The sequence below is a fragment of the Nannobrachium achirus genome (assembly GCF_963921795.1).
Source record: "Nannobrachium achirus genome assembly, chromosome: 1".
NCBI lineage: Eukaryota > Metazoa > Chordata > Actinopteri > Myctophiformes > Myctophidae > Nannobrachium > Nannobrachium achirus.
In genome coordinates, this window is record NC_137810.1 from 57633990 (window position 1) to 57659210 (window position 25221).

Consider the following 25221-nt stretch of genomic DNA (forward strand, 5'->3'; position numbering starts at 1 on the left):
ACATCTGTATAGGGTATTAAATGGACCAGAAGTAGCCATGGGACGACAGAGGATAAATATCCATAAAGAACACAAGGGTTATTTCAAGGACCTCAGCAAATCCCACCATCGGGGAATAATTCAGCAGAGTAGAAGCTAACCTCAGGATCACATGTGAGGTTGGCATACATGCATTTAGGCTGCGTTGACATGACCTTGTAGACTGCCTGCCCAGACGATGCCAGGAAGCTGGAGGTCAATCAGTTAAGGGCAACATAGTGGGAGAGAATTGGTGATGATTCACCACAGTTGTTTATTACCAACATCGAGAGACATTTTTGAGCGGTGGTCACACCGTCTCCTATACATGGCCGTGTGTGTGGGTATGTATGTATGTATGTATGCGTCCGTCCGTGTCTGTATGTAGCCTGCAGTACCTTTTCTGACCACACATGTTAAGGGAGGGGCGCTGTTGTTCAGACTCACATTCGCACGCACACGCACACGCACACGCACACACACACACACACACACACACACACACACACACACACACACACACACACACAGCCTCCACCGCTCAGTTCACACGAGTGTGATTTTTTTTTCAGGTAGAGCGGCCACTTGGGTTACTGGTAGAGATGGAAAAGGTACTCACATATTTTATGTGATACTTATATGATAATACTTAAAAGTATCAATACTGTAATGTAGAAATACTCTGTTGCAAGTAAAAGTCCAAAATGTACTTGAGTAAAGGTATGAAAGTGTCGGCATCAAAATGTACTTAAAGTACCAAAAGTAAAAGTACAAAATGTTTGAAAATAGCAGATCTACAAGCTCACAACGCGCTGCGATGCGACCCGTTGTGAGCTTGTAGATTGGCTATTTTCAAATAAATGTAGTGGAGTAAAAGTACAATATTTGGATCCAAGATGTAGTGGAGTAGAAGTAAAAGTATTGGAAAATGTCCTTGAACAAGACACTAAACCCTTAACTTTAGGTAAAGGCGCTATATAAATGCACCATCTACCAAACATTTGATGTTCACAGTTTCAAAGAGGTCACAACAAAGTTAACCCATTTAGGCCTAAAAGTATTGAATGCTTTAACCAGTGAAAAATAGCATATCTACAAGCTCACAGCGCGGCACCGAGTGCCGCGCTGCGAGCTTGTAGATCTGCTATTTTTGAAAAAGTCGTGAAAATGTGTGCAAATCTTTGAATGTATATATTTTCAAAGCGAACGTTTGTAACTCAAATTTTGCTTCTGGGTGGTCCCTGGAACTAGATATTTTGAAATGGGGGTCCGTGGCCAAATACATATCATTTTGGGGGTCCTTCACATGAAAAGGTTTGAGCACCACTGACATAGCAGTCTCTCAAGAACAGACTAACTGAGCTCCAGTTAAGTGAAAAGGACCTTTTCTTTGACGATGGCTGGCCAGATTGCTGACATATAGAAACATAGGTTTTTTTCCAAAAATCTTAGAAGGATTCAAAAGACACTTATAGAATCGGGTCAAAATTCTAATTTTCACGATTTTTCAAAAATAGCAGATCTACAAGCTCGCAGCGCGGCACTCGGTGCCGCGCTGTGAGCTTGTATATCTGCTATTTTTTTATATTTAAAGCATAAAATATTGCGTCATATTATGTTCAGGCCTAAATGGGTTAATAACTTGTTTCCAGCGTGTCCCTTGTTGTAAGAGAGCAGATTCAATGGTATTATTTTTAATACCACAGTAATTGCCATTTCTGTTGAATTATCTGATGAGAACTTCACATACATCAAGCGAGGGTAGGAGGGTTAATAGCATTGTTGTGCACAGCACAGACTATTACAGCACTATCGCGGTGGTTCTCAACCTTTTCAGGCCACGATCCCCCATTATAAATCATATATGAACTGGGGGGACCCCCCCCCCCAAATACTTTTCAGTCAAAACCTTTTAATACTCGTTTGAAAGACCATGACAAAGAATTTTATGTGTTGTAAAAACAGCATGTCATGAGACCTTTAAATTGTCACTTCACCCAAAATCACGTGGGGAACACCCAGGGGGTCCCGACCCACAGGTTTAGAGCCCCTGAACTATAGGACCAGTTAAGTTCATAAAGTTAATATAACATAAGTATAACTAAATGCATTTGAAATTAAATAAAGAAAAAATACTTTTCAGGATTCCAATTCAAAAATAGCAAAAAACTACTCAGGATTCCAATTCAAAAATTGCAAAAATAGCTGATCTACAAGCTTGTAGATCGGCTATTTTTGCTATTTTTGTGTGACATAGAATGACAGAGTATAGGGCATTCATTTACGAAAATAGTTCAAATATGAGATAACTGCCCAATAGTATTATGCAATGTGGCCCTCTGGAGTGAGTGTGGAAATATAGTGGCCCTCTCCATCATCAAAGTTGCCCACCCCTGAGTTAGAAGGATACACAGCTGTGACCGCCCAGTAGGAGATGCAGATTGACAGCAGGATAAAGGTGATGATCGGGTAGAAGAGCGTAGACATGATGTAACCGATGGCCCTTATAACAGAGATGAGGAAAATAGTTGAGGTTTCTTTTCTGTACGCAAACGGAGCACACAAAAAAACAACAACAAGTGATTCAGTGAAGCTACATTCCTATACGTATGAGAACGTAATACTCCAAACTCACCTGCTCCCTTCCTTTAGTAATGCGATTGCGATGCGAACCCTGCTCCTCAAGAAAATGAGCATAATCACGATGATCACCTCAATCACGGATAGGGAGATCACTGCAATGCAAAGCAAACATGTTGCTATATGGGGGAAAAGATGCAGGAGCATTAGCCTTAAACAATCTCACCTAATTTATACATATCGTCGTTGTCGGGTGGAAACCTCGTATCTCCAAGTTTCAAATTTGTACTTTCTTTCGCAAAGTAAAGCCCTGCTTCATTATACAAGGCCGTCGCACACAAGTAGTGAAAACAGCAGATATACAAGCACACAACGGGCGTTGTGTGCTTGTACTGTAGATCGGCTGTTTTCACTAGTTTAAATCATTTTTAAAAGGATAAACGTAAAACAAACGGATTTGGACATACACGGTTTTCACCCGACAACGACGATATACAATATAAATATTAATATATATACAGTATTTTATATTTTCGGCACATAACACTATCGTGCGACAGAGCATAAATGAAGCTTAAGAGGGCCCAATCACACAAAACATAACAGAAGTCAGGCAATGTTTTTCCATCCTCGAATAACAAACTATTATAATGGAAAACATAAAACAGTAGGATATAAAAGAGAAGCCATACAAACACAATTACTGAGGAAACTATTATAATAGCCAAGGCCAGGGAGAAGTGTTGGGGGAGGATTGAAAAGCAAGACTGTAATTGTATAAAACAATAGTGTTTACTTTAGGTTTGGCCTATGTCAAAGACTATTAAGGGAAAATCAATGACGAGCCATGCAGTCATCGAGAAAATAATGCATGCAATGCAGAGGCTAAATGAGGTCAGAGTATTTGCTTCTGCAGAGTGCATTATTGTTGGACAACTGCACAGCTCTGAGATGACTATCCTGCTTAGACCAGGGCTGCTTACTAATTCAAATATATTCACATTTTGGAGCAGTGCACTCTTTAAATAGAAACTTTGTGTTGGCACAATCTACGTCAACTTGTAATACCCCAGAAAGTTACTCCAGAAACTGGGAGATGCCGTAGTAATGACCCAGAAACAAGCACCAGCTGAGTCATTCAGCATCACATCTTTTACACACACAAAAGTACATCAACACCATAAAGGATTAATGTTATATTGAAATCCATGTCGTTTTTAAGGACAGCCTGTAGCTAATGTTAAATAACCAATAATACAGTACAATATCTATTATGTATATTGATTAAGCACTGTGATGAGACAACTACATAAAATGTGTGTGGTTATCTGAAAATATAACACATTCTCCAGACAAAGAGTCAGGTATAATGTGTGGCCAACTGGCAAAAAATGAAAATAAAAATAAAATCTAAAATGGATAGTTAGAGTCCTTGTTTCTGACAGGCTAAGTTCTGTTGTAAAAAAAATACACAGCTTACTTATTATCAGGTGTCTGATTTGATGGCACAAATACAGTGGATTTTCCATAGCACCTATGCTAAGGCTGTGCATGCATGTAGTAACCATCCATAAAACAAATCGATCCAATAAACTCATTTTGCAGGAGAGAGCGATTCCGTGGCTGTGAGTGGGATTCGCAATTTATGGCCACAAGTCTGCAGAAATACGATATTACCTCCCCCACATTAAATCTGTATCTCTGGTAAAGGAAACCATCAGGGATCCTTAATGCCTGAGTTATACTCCATCGTACGACAGTGTCCTGCATCGAAAAATGTGTATTTTTCGGGCTTCTAAAGTTCTCCTGCACGATATGGTAATGTCTTTTCAGCTCTTTCAGCAAAAATAGCCGATCTACAAGCTCAAAACGCATCGCAGTGCGATGCGTTTTGAGCTTGTAGATCTGCTATTTTTGCTTCTTTTGTATGAGATACTATAAAGCAGGACATCAGAAACCTTATATTTCTTTTTAAACAGAGGGACAAGTAGGGGGAAGCACAGTGATCAACGGATCCTTACTGAACACCAGCCAGGTCTGACTAAGCTGGAGGTAAACCCTGAAGTCTGTTTGGAAACCAATATCAGAAATGGTGACGTCAGCATCTGGCTTCCCTCTGAGTGTACTGAACTCCCAGTAGCAGTGCCAGATACCTGAGAACAAGACAGAGACAAGATCAGAGCGAGAGAGAGATGGAGAGAGAGAGATGGAGAGAGAGAGAGAGAGAGAGAGAGAGAGAGAGAGAGAGAGAGAGAGAGAGAGAGAGAGAGAGAGAGAGAGAGAGAGAGAGAGAGAATGAGTGAGTGAGTGAGTGAGTGAGTGAGTGAGTGAGTGAGTGAGTGAGTGAGTGAGAATTTCTGTCTACATTAATTAACAGGATTGTCCCACAATCCCTGTTGTACATACAGTATACAACTTGACAGTTGAATATTATATAACATCAAATAAAGTTATATTACATTTTTCCCTATATTAACATGCCCAAAATAGGGACGCCAGGTTAAAATATATTTTAGGCTATGGAATTTGCCTCTGTATTGGTAAACAAGTACTTATATAGTATAATAGTAAAGCAAAATATGTATGCACGGCACGCACACACAGCAGTACAGCACACTCACCATAGCCCACAGCAGTGATAACCCCAAAGATAATGAGCCAGAGGAGAACGCCAGCAGTGAACCGCAGCAGAAGAATGAAAAGCAGACTGACCACCATGGTTATCACCAGACCACTGGAACCACACACAGCACAGACAGTGTATAGACACCACACAGAAAAATAATTCATGTAATTTGTTTTAAAGCATTCCAAAAAAATACATATTTTCTATAGTGTGTATATTTTAACCACCTGAGGCCAATTCTACAAATTCTACAAATTCTAATTCTAAATGAGAAGTTCTCAAACTCCCCCCCCTCCCTTCTTAGTAGACAAAAGGTGGCATTTGGTATATAAAAAAGGGTCTTACATCAGGATCCAGTACCAGGAACTGGCATAATCTTCAAAGATCTTCATGCCGACTTCTTTGGCATCCAGCAAACTGGTGATGCCACTGTGACAGAACATCAGCAAGACAAGGAAAGACAAACATGAGACAAAAGTAATCATCATGAGAACAATGTGTTCCGACAGTTAACCAACGTTGTGGTCGTTGATATTAAATCTACAGTTAAGTTAAGCACACAATGGATGCTGCAAAGGATTCCCTAATGCATCTTTAGAGATATTACAGTGCATCTTTGCTCACTTCATTTACAATGAAACAAAGACGAGATTGCTCTTAAAATGCATTAGAGAACGTAGCCCTTGGCGCAGGTTATGATGTCATGGGTTTCTGTACAAACAACAGTTCTACATGTCGTCGTTGTCGGGTGGAAACCTTGTATGTCCAAAACCGTTCGTTTTTATCATTAAAAAAATTAACTAAACTAGTGAAAACAGCCGATCTACAAGCACACAACGCCTCGCGGTGCGAGGCATTGTGTGCTTGTAGATCTGCTGTTTTCACTACTTTTGTGCGAAAGCAGGGCTTTACTTTGCAAAAAAAACATACAAATTTGAAACTTGGAGATACGAGGTTTCTGCCCGACAGTGACGATGTTGTGAGCAGAACTCTCTCATTAATGAGCCTCTACTATAGCATTAGTGTTTCCTGAAGCACTAGAAAGCAATAGTTGCTACTGTATGGTAGTCCACTATGGCTCTAAATAAAATATGTGACTTACTATGCGTTATGAGGAACGTTTACTGGAAAGACGCATGCAAATGAATACTGATATGTTAATCCATTTCTATTCATCTTGCATGAAACAGCAAAAATGTAAATGTCAGAAAAGCCCCAACACCGTTGGTTCAGCTACTCTTAAGAGGATACATCAGCAGATCATTTTTCCTTTTTTCTTGGTGCCTTACAAACAAAAGTTAATGTAGCTGAACCAATGTATTGGCATTTTTGGCTAGACATTTTAGCCACTTAAAGGACAACTTTGTTTTTTTACAAGAGTTCATATTTTAGATTGTAATTGGAGAAAAGAAGTGAGTGTTAAAATGTTTTCATTTGCTTCGTTCTATTGTTTTATCACGTTTACTTGCTATAATGTGGGACATGCGTACGCATGGGGGCATGTGCACAAGTGGCTAAATATGTCTTTTTAGACATAAGCCAGCAGTTTCTTTATTGCTATTTACAGTAATACTTCTATCCCCCATAAGTCACATCCCCCAAACACTGAAATAAGAATCTCTAAAACAGTAGAAAGAAGTAAATGAAATCAATTTAAGACTCATCTTTTATATTCTTTAATTACAATCTAAAATATGAACCCTTGTTGTAAAAAAACTAAAGTTGTCCTTTAACACCTGTACTAACTCCTGTATTACATACAGTATATACAGTACTTTGTTGACCAGTGTCCACCATGGATCACGTTTGTAGATTTGTTATTTTCGCCCAATATTTGCCTATTATGACAAGCCCTGGATATGGATGCTAGAGTTTGTGTAGATAAGGCTCAAAACCTGTAGAAGCTCAAACTTCTCCTGGTGCTGGACCAAAGACTCCAGCACCATGGCTGTGTTGAATGCTGTTTATGTATATACTGTAGGGAAACTTATCTCAGTTCAATTTGAAGGCCACATTATTCATCCATTTCATAACAACAATATTATGGATGTTCAATCCCCCTCCATCCATTTGTACGGACACAGCACTGCTAATTTTAAATGTGGATGTTGGCCGGTCTCCCACAGACCAAGAAAAAGAGAACTGATTTGTTGTTGAGTTTGTTGGACAGGATAATCTGTCTTTGGCTGACATGTTGAAGTACTTGGCATTCAGGAAGAAACACCTAAAAAAGGTCCCGATATGCTTGTGACAAAATGTGGTAGAATGCTGTGTTTATCACAAGAACTGTATTGCTATCAAAAAGAACCAGATATGTGTGGAAAATGATAGAACTGCTTGTGAAATCATATTGTGCAGGTCCAATCCAAGGACACTGAGATCTTCTTTTTTTTTTTTTTAAGGAAAGTACATCTTATTTGGAGACAGATAATTGCAGTCCCTCTTTGATACAAAGAAAAATATGTGTTCTGTCTCTGTTCTAGGCCTATTTCAGAAAGAATTAAACACCTCTGTAACCTTAGTGGCCACTAGCATCTAAGACTGTGCCCAGAAAAGAAAACGTATACGCCTGGCTACCATATACTTATACTGTAAGGGTCAGATTATGCAGGTTTTATGAAGGTGGAAACCTTTCTCAGCATTATCCTAATAAAATAATGTAACCAAATTAAATCATTTGGTTCCTTGTTAACATTATGTGTTTTTAATAAGTAATTAGATCTAGAGTTGTGACCCCCAAAAACCACAGGGGACAGGAAGGAAAGTCTCCAACAAACCTTGAAAGGAGACGGGCTTTGAAAACACCATCCGTGCCAATAACAAGCCTACTGTGCCAATATCGGGACACTAGTGCTGCAGAATAGATGTCACCGTGACAGTGCCAACGTCCCAGACACACTGTCCTTATGATGACTCTGACACGTACAGACAAAACAAGGTGGACTGAGTGAGGACAAGCCAACATTCCCACGTGAAGAACAAATCTCTCTTGAGGGTAAGCATCATGATAAATGAGCTGGTTACAACTGCAAAGTCAGAGAGATCAGAGCTTAAAGGAGTAGTTCACCCCCAAAATGACTTTTTGTCGATTCATTACTCATGCCATAATGGAGACTTGAGTTCAATAATATTTGTATGTTGCTTTGCCAAGATAAAAAATGTATTATGGTAAATGTACCCCCATTGATTCCGGATGGGGACCCGGATGGGGAGTTATGCATTTGGGTCCCCATCCGGAATCAATGGGGGTGCATCTACTATTACATTCCTCTTAGAGCCGCATCCCACTTCCAAGCCCATTCACGCCCATTTCGCCTCCACCTCAACTCATAGCTAGATCAGATGTAGGGAGAACGTAGGGAATAATACCGCCCATAACTCTATCATTGGCCCCCCGTTGCCATGGTGACCGGTGATTGGCTCGTATTCCCAGCTATGGGACCGGCGGATCCAATTTCAACCGAGGGGGGCGTAGCCAGAACACACACACACACACACACACACACACACACACAAATAGCTAATAGTTAGCTCACAACTTTCCACTTTTCTCTTTCACCTCAATCACAGTAACATCCGTATACACCACGTCATCGCATCACCATTTTTTTTTTCAAAACTTTTTTTTTCCCAATTTTTTTATTTAAAAAATTTTTTTTTTCTCAAAAAATTTTTTTTTCTCAAATTTTTTTTTTCTCAAAATCTTTTCTCAAAAAAATGTTTTTTTCAAAAAAAAATTTTTCTCAAAAAATGTTTTTTTCTAAAAAAAAACATATTTGGCCATTACACACACCACACTGCCGCAACATGGCGGTGAGGGCCGCGCAGCGGCCTGAACTCTAGAGTTTTGCGGCCCAAAGGGCCGCAAACTTCTAGTTTACTATACAAATCTCCATGTGGTGAGTAATCAATAGAAAAATAGTCATTTTGGGGTTGAACTACTACTTTAATTCCTATCCAATAATAATAATAATAAAAGTCCATATTTGTGTGTGTGTGTGTGTGTGTGTGTGTGTGTGTGTGTGTGTATTGTAATCTGAGAAAGCAACAAGTTAAGCTGAGCTGACCACACACAAACAACAATGGCCGCTAGTATGTTTATAGTCAGAGAAAATAAGATGATCTTTAAAGGTAAAAGACACTAAGCTAATAACAGCCAGGGGGTGCCATATCCCTCTCGTCTAACAATAACACTGGGAACTAGTTTAGTTCCATCCACACCACAAAAACAACCCACAGAAAGCATTGTGAGATAATCTGTCCTCTTTTCTTTCCACGTCTAAGTTGGAGAGAAGCAAGGACCAGATATCTTGTGATGAACAGCACGGGGTAGGAAGGTTAGTCTGCACAAAGCTCTCGGGGGCTACGTTAGGTTAAAGGTTGAAACAATAAGTCATGAGACCTTTCCACTCCTTGCTGCATGGCGGTTACTTGGCTACAAAGAAAAAAAAGTCATTGAATACAGACAGTAAGTCGTGTTTCCTGGTGTCAGAAGTCAAAGTGAATTGGATCAGTGCAAACATGGAACTGTGGGTGCTCATAATAATGACGGCTAAAGCGCTCAAACACATCAGGTCTCCGGTCTGATCTTTTCTCTCAATTTCCGACAGTATATCAACATGTTGACATCACCGTTTAGCAAGCTAATGGAGGAGCATTTAAGGCCCTTTGAGGCTTTACTACAGTTAGGCCTAGAATTATAGAATGCTTTAACCAGTGAAAAATAGCAGATATACAAGCTCACAGCGCGGCACCGAGTGCCGCGCTACGAGCTTGTAGATCTGCTATTTTTGAAAAAGTCGTGAAAATGTGTGCAAATCTTTGAATATATGTATTTTCAAAGCGAACGTTTGTAACTAAAATTTTGCTTCTGGGTGGTCCCTGGAACTAAATATTTTGAGATGGGGGTCCGTGGCCAAATACATATCATTTTGAGGGTCCTTCAAATGAAAAAGGTTTGAGAACCACTGACATAGTAGTCTCTCAAGAACAGACTAACTGAGCTCCAGTAAAGTGAAAAGGACTTTTTCTTTGACGATGGCTGGCCAGATTGCTGACATAGAAACATTGGTTTTTCAAAAAACCTTAGAAGGATTCAAAAGACACTTATAGAATCGGGTAAAAATTCTAATTTTCACGATTTTTCAAAAATAGTAGATCTACAAGCTCGCAGCGCGGCACTCGGTGCCGCGCTGTGAGCTTGTATATCTGCTATTTTTCAATAGTTAAAGCATAAAATAATGATACACAATATAGTGTACCCATTCTGAATGGGTTAAAGCTTGCCGATACTGTAAGCTGTATCGTCATGCAGCAAACATGCATTTTAATGTGCTTGAACCACACATTACTGGGCAAGGGTGAAATTGCCCATTTGTCCTACCCTGGAGTAGCCGTCCCGTTCTCTCCGGGTGCATACGTAGTAGGCCTGGGTGCATACGTAGTAGGCCTGGGTGCATAGGTAGTAGGCCTATTGACGATATAACATTTTTGGGGATGAGCATCCCACTAACGTAAGTAACTCTTATCTGCTGCTACATAAGTGGAATATACTGTATCAGTGAACTCTGGAGTGTTCATTTGGCCATACAGGCTATTAAATTAGATTAAATGAACACTCTAGATTTCACTGTGTAGATCAGTGGTTCTCAAACTTGGGGTCGGGACCCCAAGCGGGGTCCCCAAATTATTTTGTGGGGTCCTCAGATGATTAGCTTAATGTAAAAGAAATGTCACTCAACGGTAAACAAACCAACATAAGAGTATACAGGGTATCTGCACATTTATAAAGTGACAATTTAAGGTTTTAATACAAAACTGGCCAAACTGTCAAATATTAAGTAAGCAAGAGGCGAACATTGTGAAAATAGCAGATCTGCATGCTCACAACATGTAGATCTGCTATTTTCACAATATTTATCTGTGGAACCGAGTCACATTAAATGTAATACCTACAATTCCAAGTGCTTGTCAGGGTGGGGGTCCCCAGTTCATATATGTTTATTTAGGGGGTCACGCCTAAAAAGGTTTGAGAACCCCTGGTGTAGATGCACGGTGGAGGAGAGCATGACTTACTTGGCTGCATCTCTAAGGTCGACCACACTCCTGGTGTTACCACTACCATCCTTGAAGTTGGTCTTGTTGGCCACAGTTAGAGTTCCATTTCTGGTAATGAAATCGGGGAAGCACCTCTGGAGGACTGAGACAGAAACAATTCGGTTTATTCTGGTTAATTATTTGATGTATTAACGTTTGCATAGACAGGAGGACAGCGCATACTAATGAACACCACAGAATAAGATGCCGTGTAAATACACCGGATTTAGCAAGAATGCCAATTTCCATCCGCAGCCCCATGGATTAGTGGGTTAATTAGTGCCATGGGTTGTGAAGTGCCAGGTGTGGGGATTCAGATGGTGGTACTTACAGGGTCTGCTTGGCACAATCATAGATGGGCAGTCCTCATCTCGTAAGACTTGGTGAATTGACTAAATGAGGAAAAAGGAAGCCAAAGAACTGTTGTGAGCGACACGTTGTGAGCTCGTAGATCTGCTATGTATTCCAACTTTTTGCCTATATTGATGTGCCCAAAATACTGATGCCAGGGTTAATGTGGTTAGACCTGCTATGGAGTTTGAAGTTACGATGGGTGTGTATGGGGAGCGGCCCTAGATCTGGAGGACCTGATAACATTTACATCAAATATCGAAACACTGAATGAAGCAAATTAAAAGCTGTTCAGGGTGTTCCCAAAAGCCTGATTAGAACATAAAATCACCAAAAGTTCTTTCGAAAGTGGAATATCCCTTTAAATACAACCATTTCACTGGTCATCCAATCCATTGTTACAATATCATATTCTGTATTTGTTACAAGTAGTTCATTGAGATTGTGTCCAATATGCACCTATTTTCATGTATTTTTGGAACATCGATATTCAACATACAATACATGTGGTTTGCTGAAATGTAACATTCCAATGTTTTTGTCTGCCACTAAAACCCCAAACGAACAGGAAATGTGTTTGGAAGGATGACTCTGAACATGAGGTCAAAATGAAAAAGGAATGTGATTGGAGGACTCCGAAAACAAGGAATTCATTATTCACACGTTTTCCCTGCTCTCCTAGGAACAACAAGACAGGAACCTAACGGCCTGGCTTCCCTGTGGATCTATTCAGACTGATGTGGAGGTCTGGAGGATGGAGGGTAGACAGAGCGACACACGGACGCTCTTGTATACAGCACTATAGTGTAAAGTTATGGCATACAGCAGTGGTTCCCAAACCTTTTAGCTTGTGACCCAAAAGAGACATTAGACATTTGCCCGGGACCCAAACTAGTGAAAACAGCAGATCTACAAGCTCACAACGCGGCGCGAAGCGACGCGTTGTGAGCTTGTAGAACGGCTGTTTTCACTACTTCTTAAACATTTGTTTTCTAATTTATGGAATTTCAAGGGACCCATAAAAATGTGTCCACGACCCACAAATGGGTCCCGAACCAGTGTTTGGGAAACAGTGGCATACAGCATATCCGGATGCATTGCTGCATGCCAAATAGCACTTTAGTAGCATGCGGCTTAACACTCCCCCCCAAGCAACAACGAGAACAAAAGAAACTAGAACTGCACTCTGTTGAGGAGCCAACTTGCCCCTTGTGCACAAGTAGGCCATGTATGGCCTACCTGTGCTCCAGAAGAGCGCGCCATGAGGTGCGCTCAACACTGGCGATGCCAGTGACATCATCAGTGACATTGTAGTTTGGGAAACAGTGCTCTAGTCTAGACCAGTGTTTCTCAAATGGGGGTACGTGTACCCCCAGGGGTACGCAGAGGTACTACAGGGGGTACTTGAGAGAAAATGGAAAATAGAAACATTTATTTTACCGTTATGTCTAATGATAAAACTAACTTTAAACTAAATTAAGTACGATTTTTTTACTGTTACTGAATAGAAAACAGGCTACTTAGCCTACTTTTATTTTCAACATATTGACATAAAAACTGGACTTTTGATGTCAGTATTTTCTAGTCAAAATGTTGTGGTCGATTAAAGGGGTTACTTGGATTCATATTATCAGGAAAAGGGGGTACTGAAGCCCAAAACGTTTGAGAAGTTGAGAACCACTGCTCTAGACCATACAGATTGGTTGAAATAAATGTGTATTCGTTAACATGAGTTCCTGATGGCAGCTTTTACACTGCCAGTCTTCGGCTCAGCATTCTATAGGCCTACTGGGTACTAAGCAGATATGAGCGTGGGTGGATCGATCAATGACTAAGCACCAGCAGTGCAACCCTGTTGTTAGGTTCCCACACACTATCCCACTTTCTCAAATGGTTCTCAAGTGCCAACGCAGTCGACATATATCTAGAGCTGCAACTACCAATTCTTCTATCACTTACTTTTCGATTAATTTAATAATCTTGAAGCGTGTGGAATCAACGCAACGTTCTAATCTACTACAGTCAGATTATCCACATAAGTCATATTTTACACTTTGTTGTTCGACGGTGTTGGGGCAAAGAAATGCTAAAATAACAGATCTACAAGTTCACAACTGAACTAAAAAATGGAGCTGTGAGTAACTTATGTCTGTCTGTCTGTCTGTCTTTTGCTTGAATTTCAAATGTGACTGGAAGTGACACTGACTGTACGGCTAAATGTTTGTTACAAGTTAAAAGGGGTGTTGGTGATTTTTATTAATTCATTTTTGAAATCTCACATCACAATCACGTACACAACTGATCATAAAATACAACTAGAAGCGAGGTCAGGTAGGTTGTGGCCTCCTGGTGGCACTATAACAGGCCGATGTGAAAAAATGTGTGCGCAATGTTTTGCGTCTAGCGGACCAATGGCAGCGGAGATTAGACGATGTGTGGACACGCACACGCACACAGACACACACATGGACAGACAGGGGTGATACATAGTCATGCTAGCAAGCAACTAATTAATGGCGTATTTTAAAATGAAGTGTTTACTAGCCTTCACCTACACACTGTTCGTCATCATACATTTTTTCCAGTGCATTGTAAGACAATGTGAAACACCTTTACCTTTTGGGGATTGTCGAAGCCCGGCTTGCAGAATTGCTTGTAATATTCCCAGTGGCTTTTGTTGTACCTGGAGCTGTATTGCACGTCCAGGTAAGTGGCAAATCTGTCTGGGCACTTGGAGACACAGAGCTGGGGACGACAACACATCCCCTTATATTAGAGTTACTACTATCGATTATCTTCTTAGCGATTATTCTATTGATAACTTTGTCGATCAGTCGAAGATTGAGAAGCTTCCTTGAGTTTTATGTTCTAACGACTTGATTAACCACTTAATCCCCATTTAATATTGTGTTGCACAACAGTGTCATGCAGAAATAGTGTGATTGATTATTGATCTATTATTTTATTAAATTATTGATTATCGATTTTATTTCATAATAAAATGTGATTGATTAGTTTGATTAACTGTTGCAGCCGGGCCTGGAATTCTTTCATTTTAGAGGCAAGGCCACTTGGCCTTTGGTGTTGTCCATTCTTTGAGGGCACAAAGGCCAAATTCCAGGGCAGGAAAGCAATCAAATAAAACAAGATGTCCATTGAAAGAATTCATTGAATTTAAGGGTTAAGATTTTAAATGTTATATGTAGACTATCTGCTGTGAAATAAATACATTGGTATTTACAATCTGATCCATGCTCAGCCCTGCACCAATCAAAGATACTGGATTGGTTTAAAAATGCAGACTCAACAAAAGACACTGGTCTACATGCCAAGAAAGAAACACTGGTGTCTACATGTTGGCAAGACAGAGAGAAGAGAAAGCGGTACAGTCAGCTGGAGCATTAAGGCCACTGTGGCCTCAGGGCTTGCCATTTTTTGGAGGGGCAAAAGGCCAAACTGAGGGGCAACGACATCCATGGCCTTCATAGCCTCCCTGAAACTCCTGTCCCTGGTTGCCAGGGGCGTCACACCAAATTCTGGGCCCTGGGTACAAGGATTCACTGCGGGCCCCCCATGAATGTTAACTATATAGCAGATCTAAATAGCAGATCTACAAGCAGATCTACAAGCTCACAGCGCGGCACCGAGTGCCGCGCTGCGAGCTTGTAGATCTGCTATTTTTGAAAAATTGTGAAAATGTGTGCAAGAAACCTATGTTTCCATGTCAGTGGTGCTCAAACTTTTTCATGTCAAGGACCTCCAAGATGATATGTATTTGGCCACAGACCTCCATCTCAAAATATTTAGTTCCAGGGACCCCCAGAAGCAAAATTTTAGTACAAATGTCTGCTTAAAAAATATATATATTCAAAGATTTGCACACAATTTCACGCCTTTAAAAAAATAGCAGATCTACAAGCTCGCAGCAGTGAGCTTGTATATCTGCTATTTTTCAATAGCTAAAGTTACTAGGGCCCCTCCACCTTGGGCCCTGGTAACTCAGTCCCACTTTCCTCCCCCTTGTGACGCCCCTGCTGGTTGCAGCCCTAATCATCTTAATGACAGAAAAACCATCAATCTTGCCAAATCAATCACAGAGTAAATCCCGGACGGGATCAGGATCACACAGGAGTGTAATGAGTCCTGCATGGAAGTGTCCTTACCTGGGTTGTAGGGCACTGGAGGTTAATGAGAACTGCAGGATTGGCACATTGCAATATGTTGAAGTAGAATAGTATGGCTTTGTTTCTGCAGACAAAGGAGTATGAGGCGGGGGAAAAGCAAAGTGGATGGATTAGAAGATGGCATTTTGCTGGATTCATTAAATTGAGATTATTCATTAATATGACAGTGTGATGTTTTACCAGCCAGTCTTTTACACACGGCGTACACACTGCACAGCAAAGCCGCTCATAATTAACCATGAGCCATCCCTTTTACAATCTGTTCAAACTAGCCTTTTGTGCGCCAAGAGATAACACTGGAGGGATGGATGGGTTGTGCTAAACACGCTGAATATAATTACTCCAACACAAAATAATAAAAAGGGGGATGTTTATTTGTATTTTTAACTCACGCATTAGGGGTGCCCTGCTGACCACAGAACTGTCCGTGGCTGTCTGTTGGATAGACCACCTTCCTGGGATCACCATGGATCCAAGCTGAAAACATCACAAATATTTTATGAAACATTCTTGTCCAAAGGACCATAAAGTTAAACATAACATGATACCATACTAGGCTGTGGTATGATGTCATGATCATATCACGGCTATGGTTGTGTTCTAATATTATAGAGGGTATGCGCATGACATCATCACACCCGGACGGAAGTTATACGGCAACGCCTACTGAGTAGGGCTGTCTTCGACACAGGATTTATGAAGTCGATTCGAGACGCGGGGGTTAATCCGACGCGTCGACGAATCGTTTTATAGTCTACTTTGTGTAAAAAAAAAAGAAAAAAAAAGTGTTGCTTTAAACCACGTCAACATAATAGAATAATACATTAAGAGATGAATTGAATACACAGTGTTTTCGGTGATATCGGTGCGCGAGCACAAATGTTATCTGCATAGCAGTGTACAACCATAGAGTTATAACACACCGTTAAAACAAATAAAACATCTCCGTTGTTTCAACTCTGCCCCGTCTCTCTGCACTGTCTCTGCAGCGTGCAGTAGAGATGATAACTAAACTTATTTAAGTTTGGAAACACACGTATTGATTGTGAGCAAATGTTAGTGCAAAATCAATTTAAAGCTTTGGTAATGTAATTCAGTTTGTTCTGTGCTGTCAACACACCCCATGTAGCAGTTGTGGGTATCCCCAAATTCAATTTACTCAGCAAACCTTTGTGTTTGTTTGTTTCCCTGGCCTGAACAAGACTCTATATATACGGACCCTTCCACCATGCACAGTCTGTGAAGTATTGTGTTGAACCTGGTACACCGCAAATAAAAAGAGCCTTTAATGCCAACACTCCTCTCTAACACAGTCTGGATGAGATAGTAGAAAACGTATGCATGAGAAAAGAGGATGGGTAAGCAGTGAAAGAATGGAAAGTTCTTCAGCCAAATCTGTTTCTATGGTTGTGTGTGCTTTTAAAGTAAATTGGGAACAGAAAGAGTTCCTCTCCATTCCAGACTGGGATGTGACAATAGGATGGCAAAAGGGTGGTACTTTGAAGAGTTCAATCAAATCATTTGGCCGTACTTGAGTATATTTGTGTGAAAGTGGCATTAATTTAAGGAAGAATACTCGCTCAAAACCTGTCATGTCCTTAACTAGTAAATGAACAATTCTGCCTTCTGCCTTATGTACATCGCCTTGTAAATGTAGCAGCCTTTTATAATATCTGACAGAGATTCATCGTGCAGACAATGTCATTGTTCTGACAGGGAATGTTGGAACTGTGTAAATCTGTACAATTAGCTAGTGGCAGCCTGCCCACTAGGTGTTTGTCAGAGTTGTGTTGATCCAGTAATTGAAGGGATTCTCCTGCTGATCGAGGGCTTGTTTGAAAGCTAAGACTAGATAATCAGTTTTACGAACATTGATCGCTTCAGTGTTTCTCAAACCTTTTCATTGAACTAGTGATCTACATGAATGTTGCCAGTTACAACAGGTGTGTTTGTAAGGAACCGTTAGATGTTAATAAAAGTTTAGATGTTCTAAAATACCCAAATGTTATTGCTGCACCTGGGTCCAGCCACCTCTGAAAACAGGAAACACAACACAACACACACATCGTTGCCCACATGTAGCAGCCCAGCCTTGCCATGCTTTTATAATTAGTTTGCAGGTGTTAACATGCTCAAGATGACAAGTGTGCAGAGCCACTGTGAACGGTTTTGAGTGACAAATACGAGGAAGTCATATGATCGCACTTACTCTTTCCATCTCTCCCTAGCATGATAATTGGCTACACTTTTGTTCAGAACAGCTAGTAAACAGCATGAGTGTTGTTTGGAAATGCATTGCATTAGATGAGAATGAACAGGAAAAGACAAAAGATTCCAGCAAGCCCATATGCAAGCAATACTACAGGTAGTGAGTCTGTGCCTACCAGTATGCCAGTGGTTACCAAACCTTTTCATGTTAAGGACATCTATTTCTGCCAACGACGCCAAACAATCAGCAGACGCTCTTAATCCAGAGCAATTTACAATGACTGCTATGGTAACTGCTATGGGCTAAGGTGGAGTCTATACAAGATTTGTGGTGTGAAAAATGTGAAAAATATTTTCAAACTTCGAGAATGTAAAGATTTCTTTTGAAAATAGGGGTGTATGTATAGGGCCACTTTGGAAACCCCTGCATTAGACCACGTACTACCATAACTCAGAGTGAACAAATGTGCTACAGCCCCATTAAGGGTCCATCATTTATCTGGGGACCCCCTCAAGGACCCCTGGGGATCCACGGACCCCACTTTGAGAACGACAGCAGTATGCATCTGGAATGGTGCTGAGTCGGCAGCAGCGGGCTTTGCACGACTCAGTGTGGCCTAGGGGTGGGTAGGTATTGAAATGTACCCATTACCGACGGTATTGCGGTAATTACCGTACCAAAAAAATATAAGACAAAATATTCCTATTGTCGGCCCAAAATTCTCTGCTCCACAGCCATATAAGCTTGAGTTATACTTCCCCGTGCAGTGCTGCGGTCTCACATCAAAAGTAACAGATTTACAAGCTCACAGCACGTCACGTCCATAACGCGTTGTGAGCTTGTAGATCTGTGCAGTGTCAGGTTACTATAGTAACGTGAGTCAGGCTTCTACAGACACTGCACGCTGTCACTGAACAAACCAGATGAGACTGGACGATTTCTGCTGTCGGAGTTGCACGAATCTCACTCAAGTGTCAAGTCTCACACTCACTCACTGGCCAAAACAACGACAAATAAATTGCAATACATCACTTTCATTCCATAGGATATTATTTTAGGAATATTAAATCGCAATGTGACCCGTTGTGAGCTTGTAGAACGGCCATGTAGGGGAGTAGAAGTAAAAGTATTGACAATTGGAAATACTCCAGTAAAGGTACCACAAAATTGTACTTAAAGATTGTATGCCAGGGGCCACAAGAGGCCGCTAGAGTGCCAGGGATAGACCCATTGACCACCAGTCTAACATACAGGGAGCTACGTAGATCCACGTTGGTGCATGTGATCAATGTGACCCGGATGAAGATAGCAACAATGTTGCTATAGGCTATCATTCATTTTAGAAGATCGATTTCCGGCGATTCAGCCGTAAATAAAACTTTGTTGTTGCCCTGGGAACACAGTTCAGAGAAAAAGGTCTCTAAAGATGTGAGTTTGTATTGGAGTGGGCGGCGCGGTGCGGCGGCGTTGCCCGATTACGGGCCGATGTAAACAGAGTCGCGGCCCGGGGCATGAATGGAAAATTAGACCGGGGCTTCGTTGAGGCCTCCGATTAATTAATTCATTTTATTAAATATCCCGTACTAGATCGGGATAGGCACCCCGCCGACAGTATAGATTGAGTTTTTTTTGGGGGGGGGGGCTCTAAACTTTATTCTAAACCATTTTCAATGGAATAAATCGTCGGACCATCTAGAATCACTCGTTGGAAAGCGTAGGACGAGCCAGGACCACCCACATCTCTACAAGCAGCTCAGGGTAAGTAAAATAGCAAAAAAAAACATTGTATTGGATTGAAAAAAAGCCGAACTTGTCCGGGATAGGCACAAGAAGGGTTAAGTACAGTACTTGAGTAAATGTACTACATTACACCACTGCCAGTGCCATGACTTGCAGAAACTAGCGTTGCTAAAGTTTCATTTTTGGTTTTAGTCCTTGCTCGCTCTCAACTAAACAAAAAATAGCACCGCTCCGCTCGTATGCTCTGTATAGCCTATAATATTATATACAGTATATTGGGGGATGAAAACCGCCAAAAGGTATTTACAGTATAAACATACACGTGTGCATTATGGAGAGAGTTGAATGAATCTTGCTGTACGAGTCGAGGCTACTGCTGCAGCAGAGTCAACATGCGGTCCCCTGCCCAGAGCAGAGCGGCATGGAGCGGCAGGCGGTCCTCCCTCTCCAAGTCATTAAAAAAACTCGCTCTCTCTCGCAATAAAAAAATAGCCCCGCTCCGCTTACATGCTCTGTATAGCCTTTTTGGGGGATAAAAAAAATTAAATAAAAAATACACATTTTTTTTACCGCGGTAAGGAACCCGACACCACGATAGGTGTTACATAACCGCGGTACAGCGGTATTGCGGTTAAGGTGCCCAGCCTTATACGAAACATGCACGTTTTAACTCTGGCTCTTAAAAATAAAAGCAGAATTCGTGGCAACTTACTGTCGGGATCACTACAAAATAAGAGGCACTAAAAGTGTTAAAAGGTAGGAAAGCCATTTTTCGAAAATTCTCCTTTAAGCATGTCCTGGTGGATAACTCTGTTGGTGAAGGGTTGGTCATCAGAATCGAAGAAGCTCCTATGTGTCAAACTGTTTTCAACCAGTGTGTCCACTGTGGATATGCTGGTGCCTCTTCAGAGCACCTAACACAGTGAAACCCTTGTCACACTGTTTACACACAAATGGTTTTTCTCCATTGTGGATATGCTGGTGTGTCTTCAGAGCACCTAACACAGTGAAACCCTTGTCACACTGTTTACACACAAAGGGTTTTTCTCCACTGTGGATACGCTGGTGAATCTTCAGAGAACATAACACACTGAAACCCTTGTCACACTGTTTACACACAAATGGTTTTTCTCCATTGTGGATACGCTGGTGTGTCTTCAGAGCACCTAACACAGTGAAACCCTTGTCACACTGTTTACACACAAAGGGTTTTTCTCCATTGTGGATACGTTGGTGTGTCCTCAGAGAACCTAACTGATTGAAACCCTTGTGGCATTGTTTACAGATGAAGGGTTTTTCTCCACTGTGGACATGCTGGTGCGTCTTCAGAGAACCTAACACACTAAAACCCTTGTCACACTGTTTACACACAAATGGTTTTTCTCCACTGTGGACACGCTGGTGATTCTTCAGGCCATCTAACGCACTGAAACCCTTGTCACACTGTTTACACACAAATGGTTTTTCTCCAGTGTGGATACGCTGGTGTCTCATTAGGTTAGCTACCTGACTGAAACCCTTGTCACACTGTTTACACATAAAGGGTTTTTCTCCAGTGTGGACACGCTGGTGAATCTTCAGAGAACATAGAACACTGAAACCCTTGTTGCACTGTTTACACACAAAGTGTTTTTCTCCAGTGTGGATACGCTGATGCCTCTTCATAGTCCGAGACTCATTGAAACCCTTGTTAGATCGTTTACAGTGAAAGGGCTTTTCTCCCGATTGGATACGCTGGTGTGTCGTCAGTTTGTTTAACCGACTCTTATCACACTGTTTACACTGGAAAGATTTTTCTTTGGCGTGGACACACTGGTGATTCTTCAGAGTCGATACCTCAATGAAACCCTTATCACAGACGATGTTTTCTTTCCTGTGTAAGTCATCAAATGTATCTTTACTTCTCCCGGCTGAGTTGAAGTCCTCGCAAGATCTTGGTTGGTCTGTGTCTCCTTGTTTCTGGCTGGTTACACAGCTGGAGATTGTCCGAGAGGAAGATGAGGTGAGCTGTCTATTGCTCATCATTTGACTGTAGAGGTCTTTCTGGATCCTCTTCATGTCTTCATGAAGGAAGACCTGAGATGTGAAGGCGTATGGACTCTCAGAATAGGAGACCTGAGTCTTGGAAGATTGGTTGGAAGATTGGTTCAATAGCTGCTGCTATTTGGACTTGGTGTTTCTTTGTCTCTTGTGGTCTGGAAAGATTTTGTTTTGATATATTCTCTGTCAATCTCTTTCTCCCCCTCTAGTTGTCTATGTCCCTATATTCCTGACTGTCTGACTCTGACAGCACTATATAGCTGTAAAGACTTTCTCTTGATCGTACGCAGACTAAATGTGATGTTTAAAAACTGCTTCTTATTCAGACTGACCAGAGCTCTGGTCTTATGTCACACAAAACACAAACCGTTGACATCATCCCTATAACAACACCGATTTGCACAGACGCAGTTGCGATTGATCCATCAGTGAATTTGGCGTTGTATGGTATACAGTATAATATATTTTTAAATTGATAATAACTGTATAGCAGCTGGACTTAATAATAACAACTAGAAATTTGGGCCGTACTGTATGTCAGTATGTAGTATGAACATAAACAGTGAAGCAGTAATTAGGAGCATCTGTGTTTTGTTTCAGGGGGGAAATGGCAAAGATCTACAGTTGAAGAATGAAGGTCATTTGTCAGTATGCATCCAGAGAGTATAGAATGATAGTCTGCGAAGTGTTTCTATAGAAGTAGTAACAGCAGAGTAACATTTTAATTTCATGTAAAAGAGGCTATTTGAATGATTGTCTTTGGCTAATTAAAGGAGTTCTCTATAAACAATGTTGTCAGTAATGCGTAATGCCCTCGTCATTATCAACAATGAAAACCTTTACGGCGCTGTCTTGCTTTCCCCTGGAGAAGGCAGTGTAGAGTTGGCCATGAGGGAACACAGGTTGAGGCAATTAGATGCCAACTCGTTCATTCTCTTGGCCCTGACCATTGTTGATGGTAACAGAGAAAGCTAAGCGGTCATTTAATGAAGGTGAAGGGAAGCTCATCACCTCTGACATTGTGAGGTATTCTTGGGAGGAAGATTGTTAAGCCTACTGCAATCTCACACTCAATAACTTTGTCCATCATTTGCATTACCACGAAATTCAAGTGCCATTTATTGGCATGAAATAAACAGATTATTGCCAAAGCAAACTCAGAACATGTCTCTCTCTCGTGTTTACAGTGTGTGTGTGTGTGTGTGTGTGTGTGTGTGTGTGTGTGTGTGTGTGCGTGTGTGTGTGTGTGTGTGTGTGTGTGTGTGTTTTGAACACATGTTTTTTTGAGCGGTGGTCACACCGTCTCCATAGCGTGGCCGTGTGTGTAGGTATGTATGTTTGTTTGTTTGTTTGTTTGTTTGTATGTATGTATGTATGTATGTATGTATGTATGTATGTATGTATGTATGTATGTATGTATGTATGTATGTGGGTGGGTGGGTCTGTATGTAGCCTCAAGCCTGTGGTGTAGTACCTTTTTCTGACCACACATGTTAAGGGAGGGGCGCTGTTGTTCAGGCCAGGCCAGAACAGGCAAGGCACACTCACACTCACACACACGCACGCACACGCACACACACACACACACACACACACACACACGCGTGCACAGACTCCACCGCTCAGTTCACACGGGTGTGATTTTTAATGCTCAGCAATGTGTTTTTGCATGGTCCCTTGCTCAGACAGCAGTAAAACCTGAGATTAGACTGGGTCTGTATCGACATTTTCTTACCGCGGTTTTCGTCTTCCCATTACCGACAGTATTGCGTTAATTACCGCACCCCCGTATCTATTAATTAAGGTTCGGCGATAAGCCAAAATATTTCTATCATCTGCCCAAAATTCAAAAATCCAGCCAGAGTGACTTCCCTGTACAGCACAGCGAGTCTCGCTTCGAAAGTAGCAGATCTACAAGCTCCCAACACGTCGTGTCCGCAATGCGTTCTGAGCTTGTAGATCTGTGCATGTCAGGTTACTATAGTAATGTCATAGGATGCTACTGGGGCTTCTCAGACACTGTACGCTCACACTGTGAACAAACCAGATGAGACGGGTAGATCGTGTACTGTGATTCTGTAAACTCACGTCTCAAATCGCATTGATTGAGTAGTGATATAAACATAAAGTAGACAGGTTTTAGTTACCAGACTTGACAGAAAAGGCACACGCGCTCCTGCACTAGCCTGCAATTGCAGTCAGCGACAGTGGTGGAAAAAGTACACAAATGTTAGCGCTAGATTCATTTTCGGTTTTAGTCCTCACGCTGCGCCCGCATGCTCTGTTAAGCCTATATATATTTGGAGGAATAAAAAAGAAACTGCCACAAGGTATGTATAAACATACTTGTGTGTGGATTATGGAGAAAGTTTAACGCTGCTGCTCCAGTAAGGATTTCTGTGTCTGTCCGTGAGACGGCCCGAGCTTCCCACAAACATCATGAAACATGTGGTACGCAGCCCAGAGCAGAGCGGCATGGAGCGGCAGGTGGTCCTTGCTTCTCTACCGTTTTAAAACTCACTCGTTCTCAATAAAAAAATAGCCCCGCTCCGCTTGCATGCTCTGTATAGCCTATATATATATTTTTTTTTTTACCGCGGTAAGGAACCTGACAGGGCAGTTACCGTGCCCAGCCCTAGTGTGGCCACTCACTGGTTCTGGGGCCTCACAGGACTCAAGCCTGCTGCTGACAGTGCATCTGCACAGCCACAGTGATGCACAGCATGCAGAAACCTACAAAGGCAATTCTTCTCTGGCGATTTGACTGGTGTTAATCTATCTATAAATGCGAGAAGTCTCTGCGTGTGTGTGTGTGTGTGTTTGTAATCCGCGTATCTCGAGAACCGTTCGTCCCACCGGCTTCAGATTCGGCACGCGCGTTCCCCGCCGCGGCACGGAGTGCAGTGCCGGGTCTCGACCCGACCCGACGCGCGGTTTTCCCAAACCGGCGCGAAACGTTCGGAATCTCCTTATGCGGGGTTGATTGTTGACATCAGGCTGTTTCTGAGGAAATCGGCGAAAGCTCTGACTCATTGTGACATCACTTCATAAAAGGCTCTGACATCACGTACGCCACATGAGTCAACAAAAAATCTCTGTGAGTGTGTATGTTGCACGCGCGTTCTCCATATGGGCATAAAATGAATGCCCCCATATGAGAACCGTTCGTCCCACGGGCACGCGCGTTCCGTCCCACGGGCACGCACGTTCTCCATATATGGGCATAAAATGAATGCCCCCATATATGGGCATAAAATGGATAAAGGGACACAGACAGACAGATTCAGAGATCTCCGAGAACCGTTCGTCCCACGGGCACGCGCGTTCCGTCCCACGGGCACGCGCGTTCTCCATATATGGGCATAAAATGAATGCCC

The 25221-nt window shown here is 41.7% G+C and overlaps 1 protein-coding gene across 1 annotated transcript in view; it reads right to left on the reverse strand.

Annotated features, from left to right (window-relative positions):
* slc44a5b (solute carrier family 44 member 5b) overlaps positions 1-25221 on the reverse strand; it is an 85719-nt gene that overhangs the window by 15873 nt on the left and 44625 nt on the right. The window contains exons 4-14 of the mRNA XM_080732657.1: positions 16248-16332; positions 15835-15919; positions 14288-14416; positions 11652-11712; positions 11300-11423; positions 5570-5653; positions 5220-5332; positions 4620-4751; positions 2654-2753; positions 2429-2521; positions 141-228 (exon numbers count right to left, since the gene is read on the reverse strand). Coding sequence (XP_080588783.1) covers positions 141-228; positions 2429-2521; positions 2654-2753; positions 4620-4751; positions 5220-5332; positions 5570-5653; positions 11300-11423; positions 11652-11712; positions 14288-14416; positions 15835-15919; positions 16248-16332 — 1094 coding nt within the window. The remainder of the gene's footprint in view (positions 1-140; positions 229-2428; positions 2522-2653; positions 2754-4619; positions 4752-5219; positions 5333-5569; positions 5654-11299; positions 11424-11651; positions 11713-14287; positions 14417-15834; positions 15920-16247; positions 16333-25221) is intronic.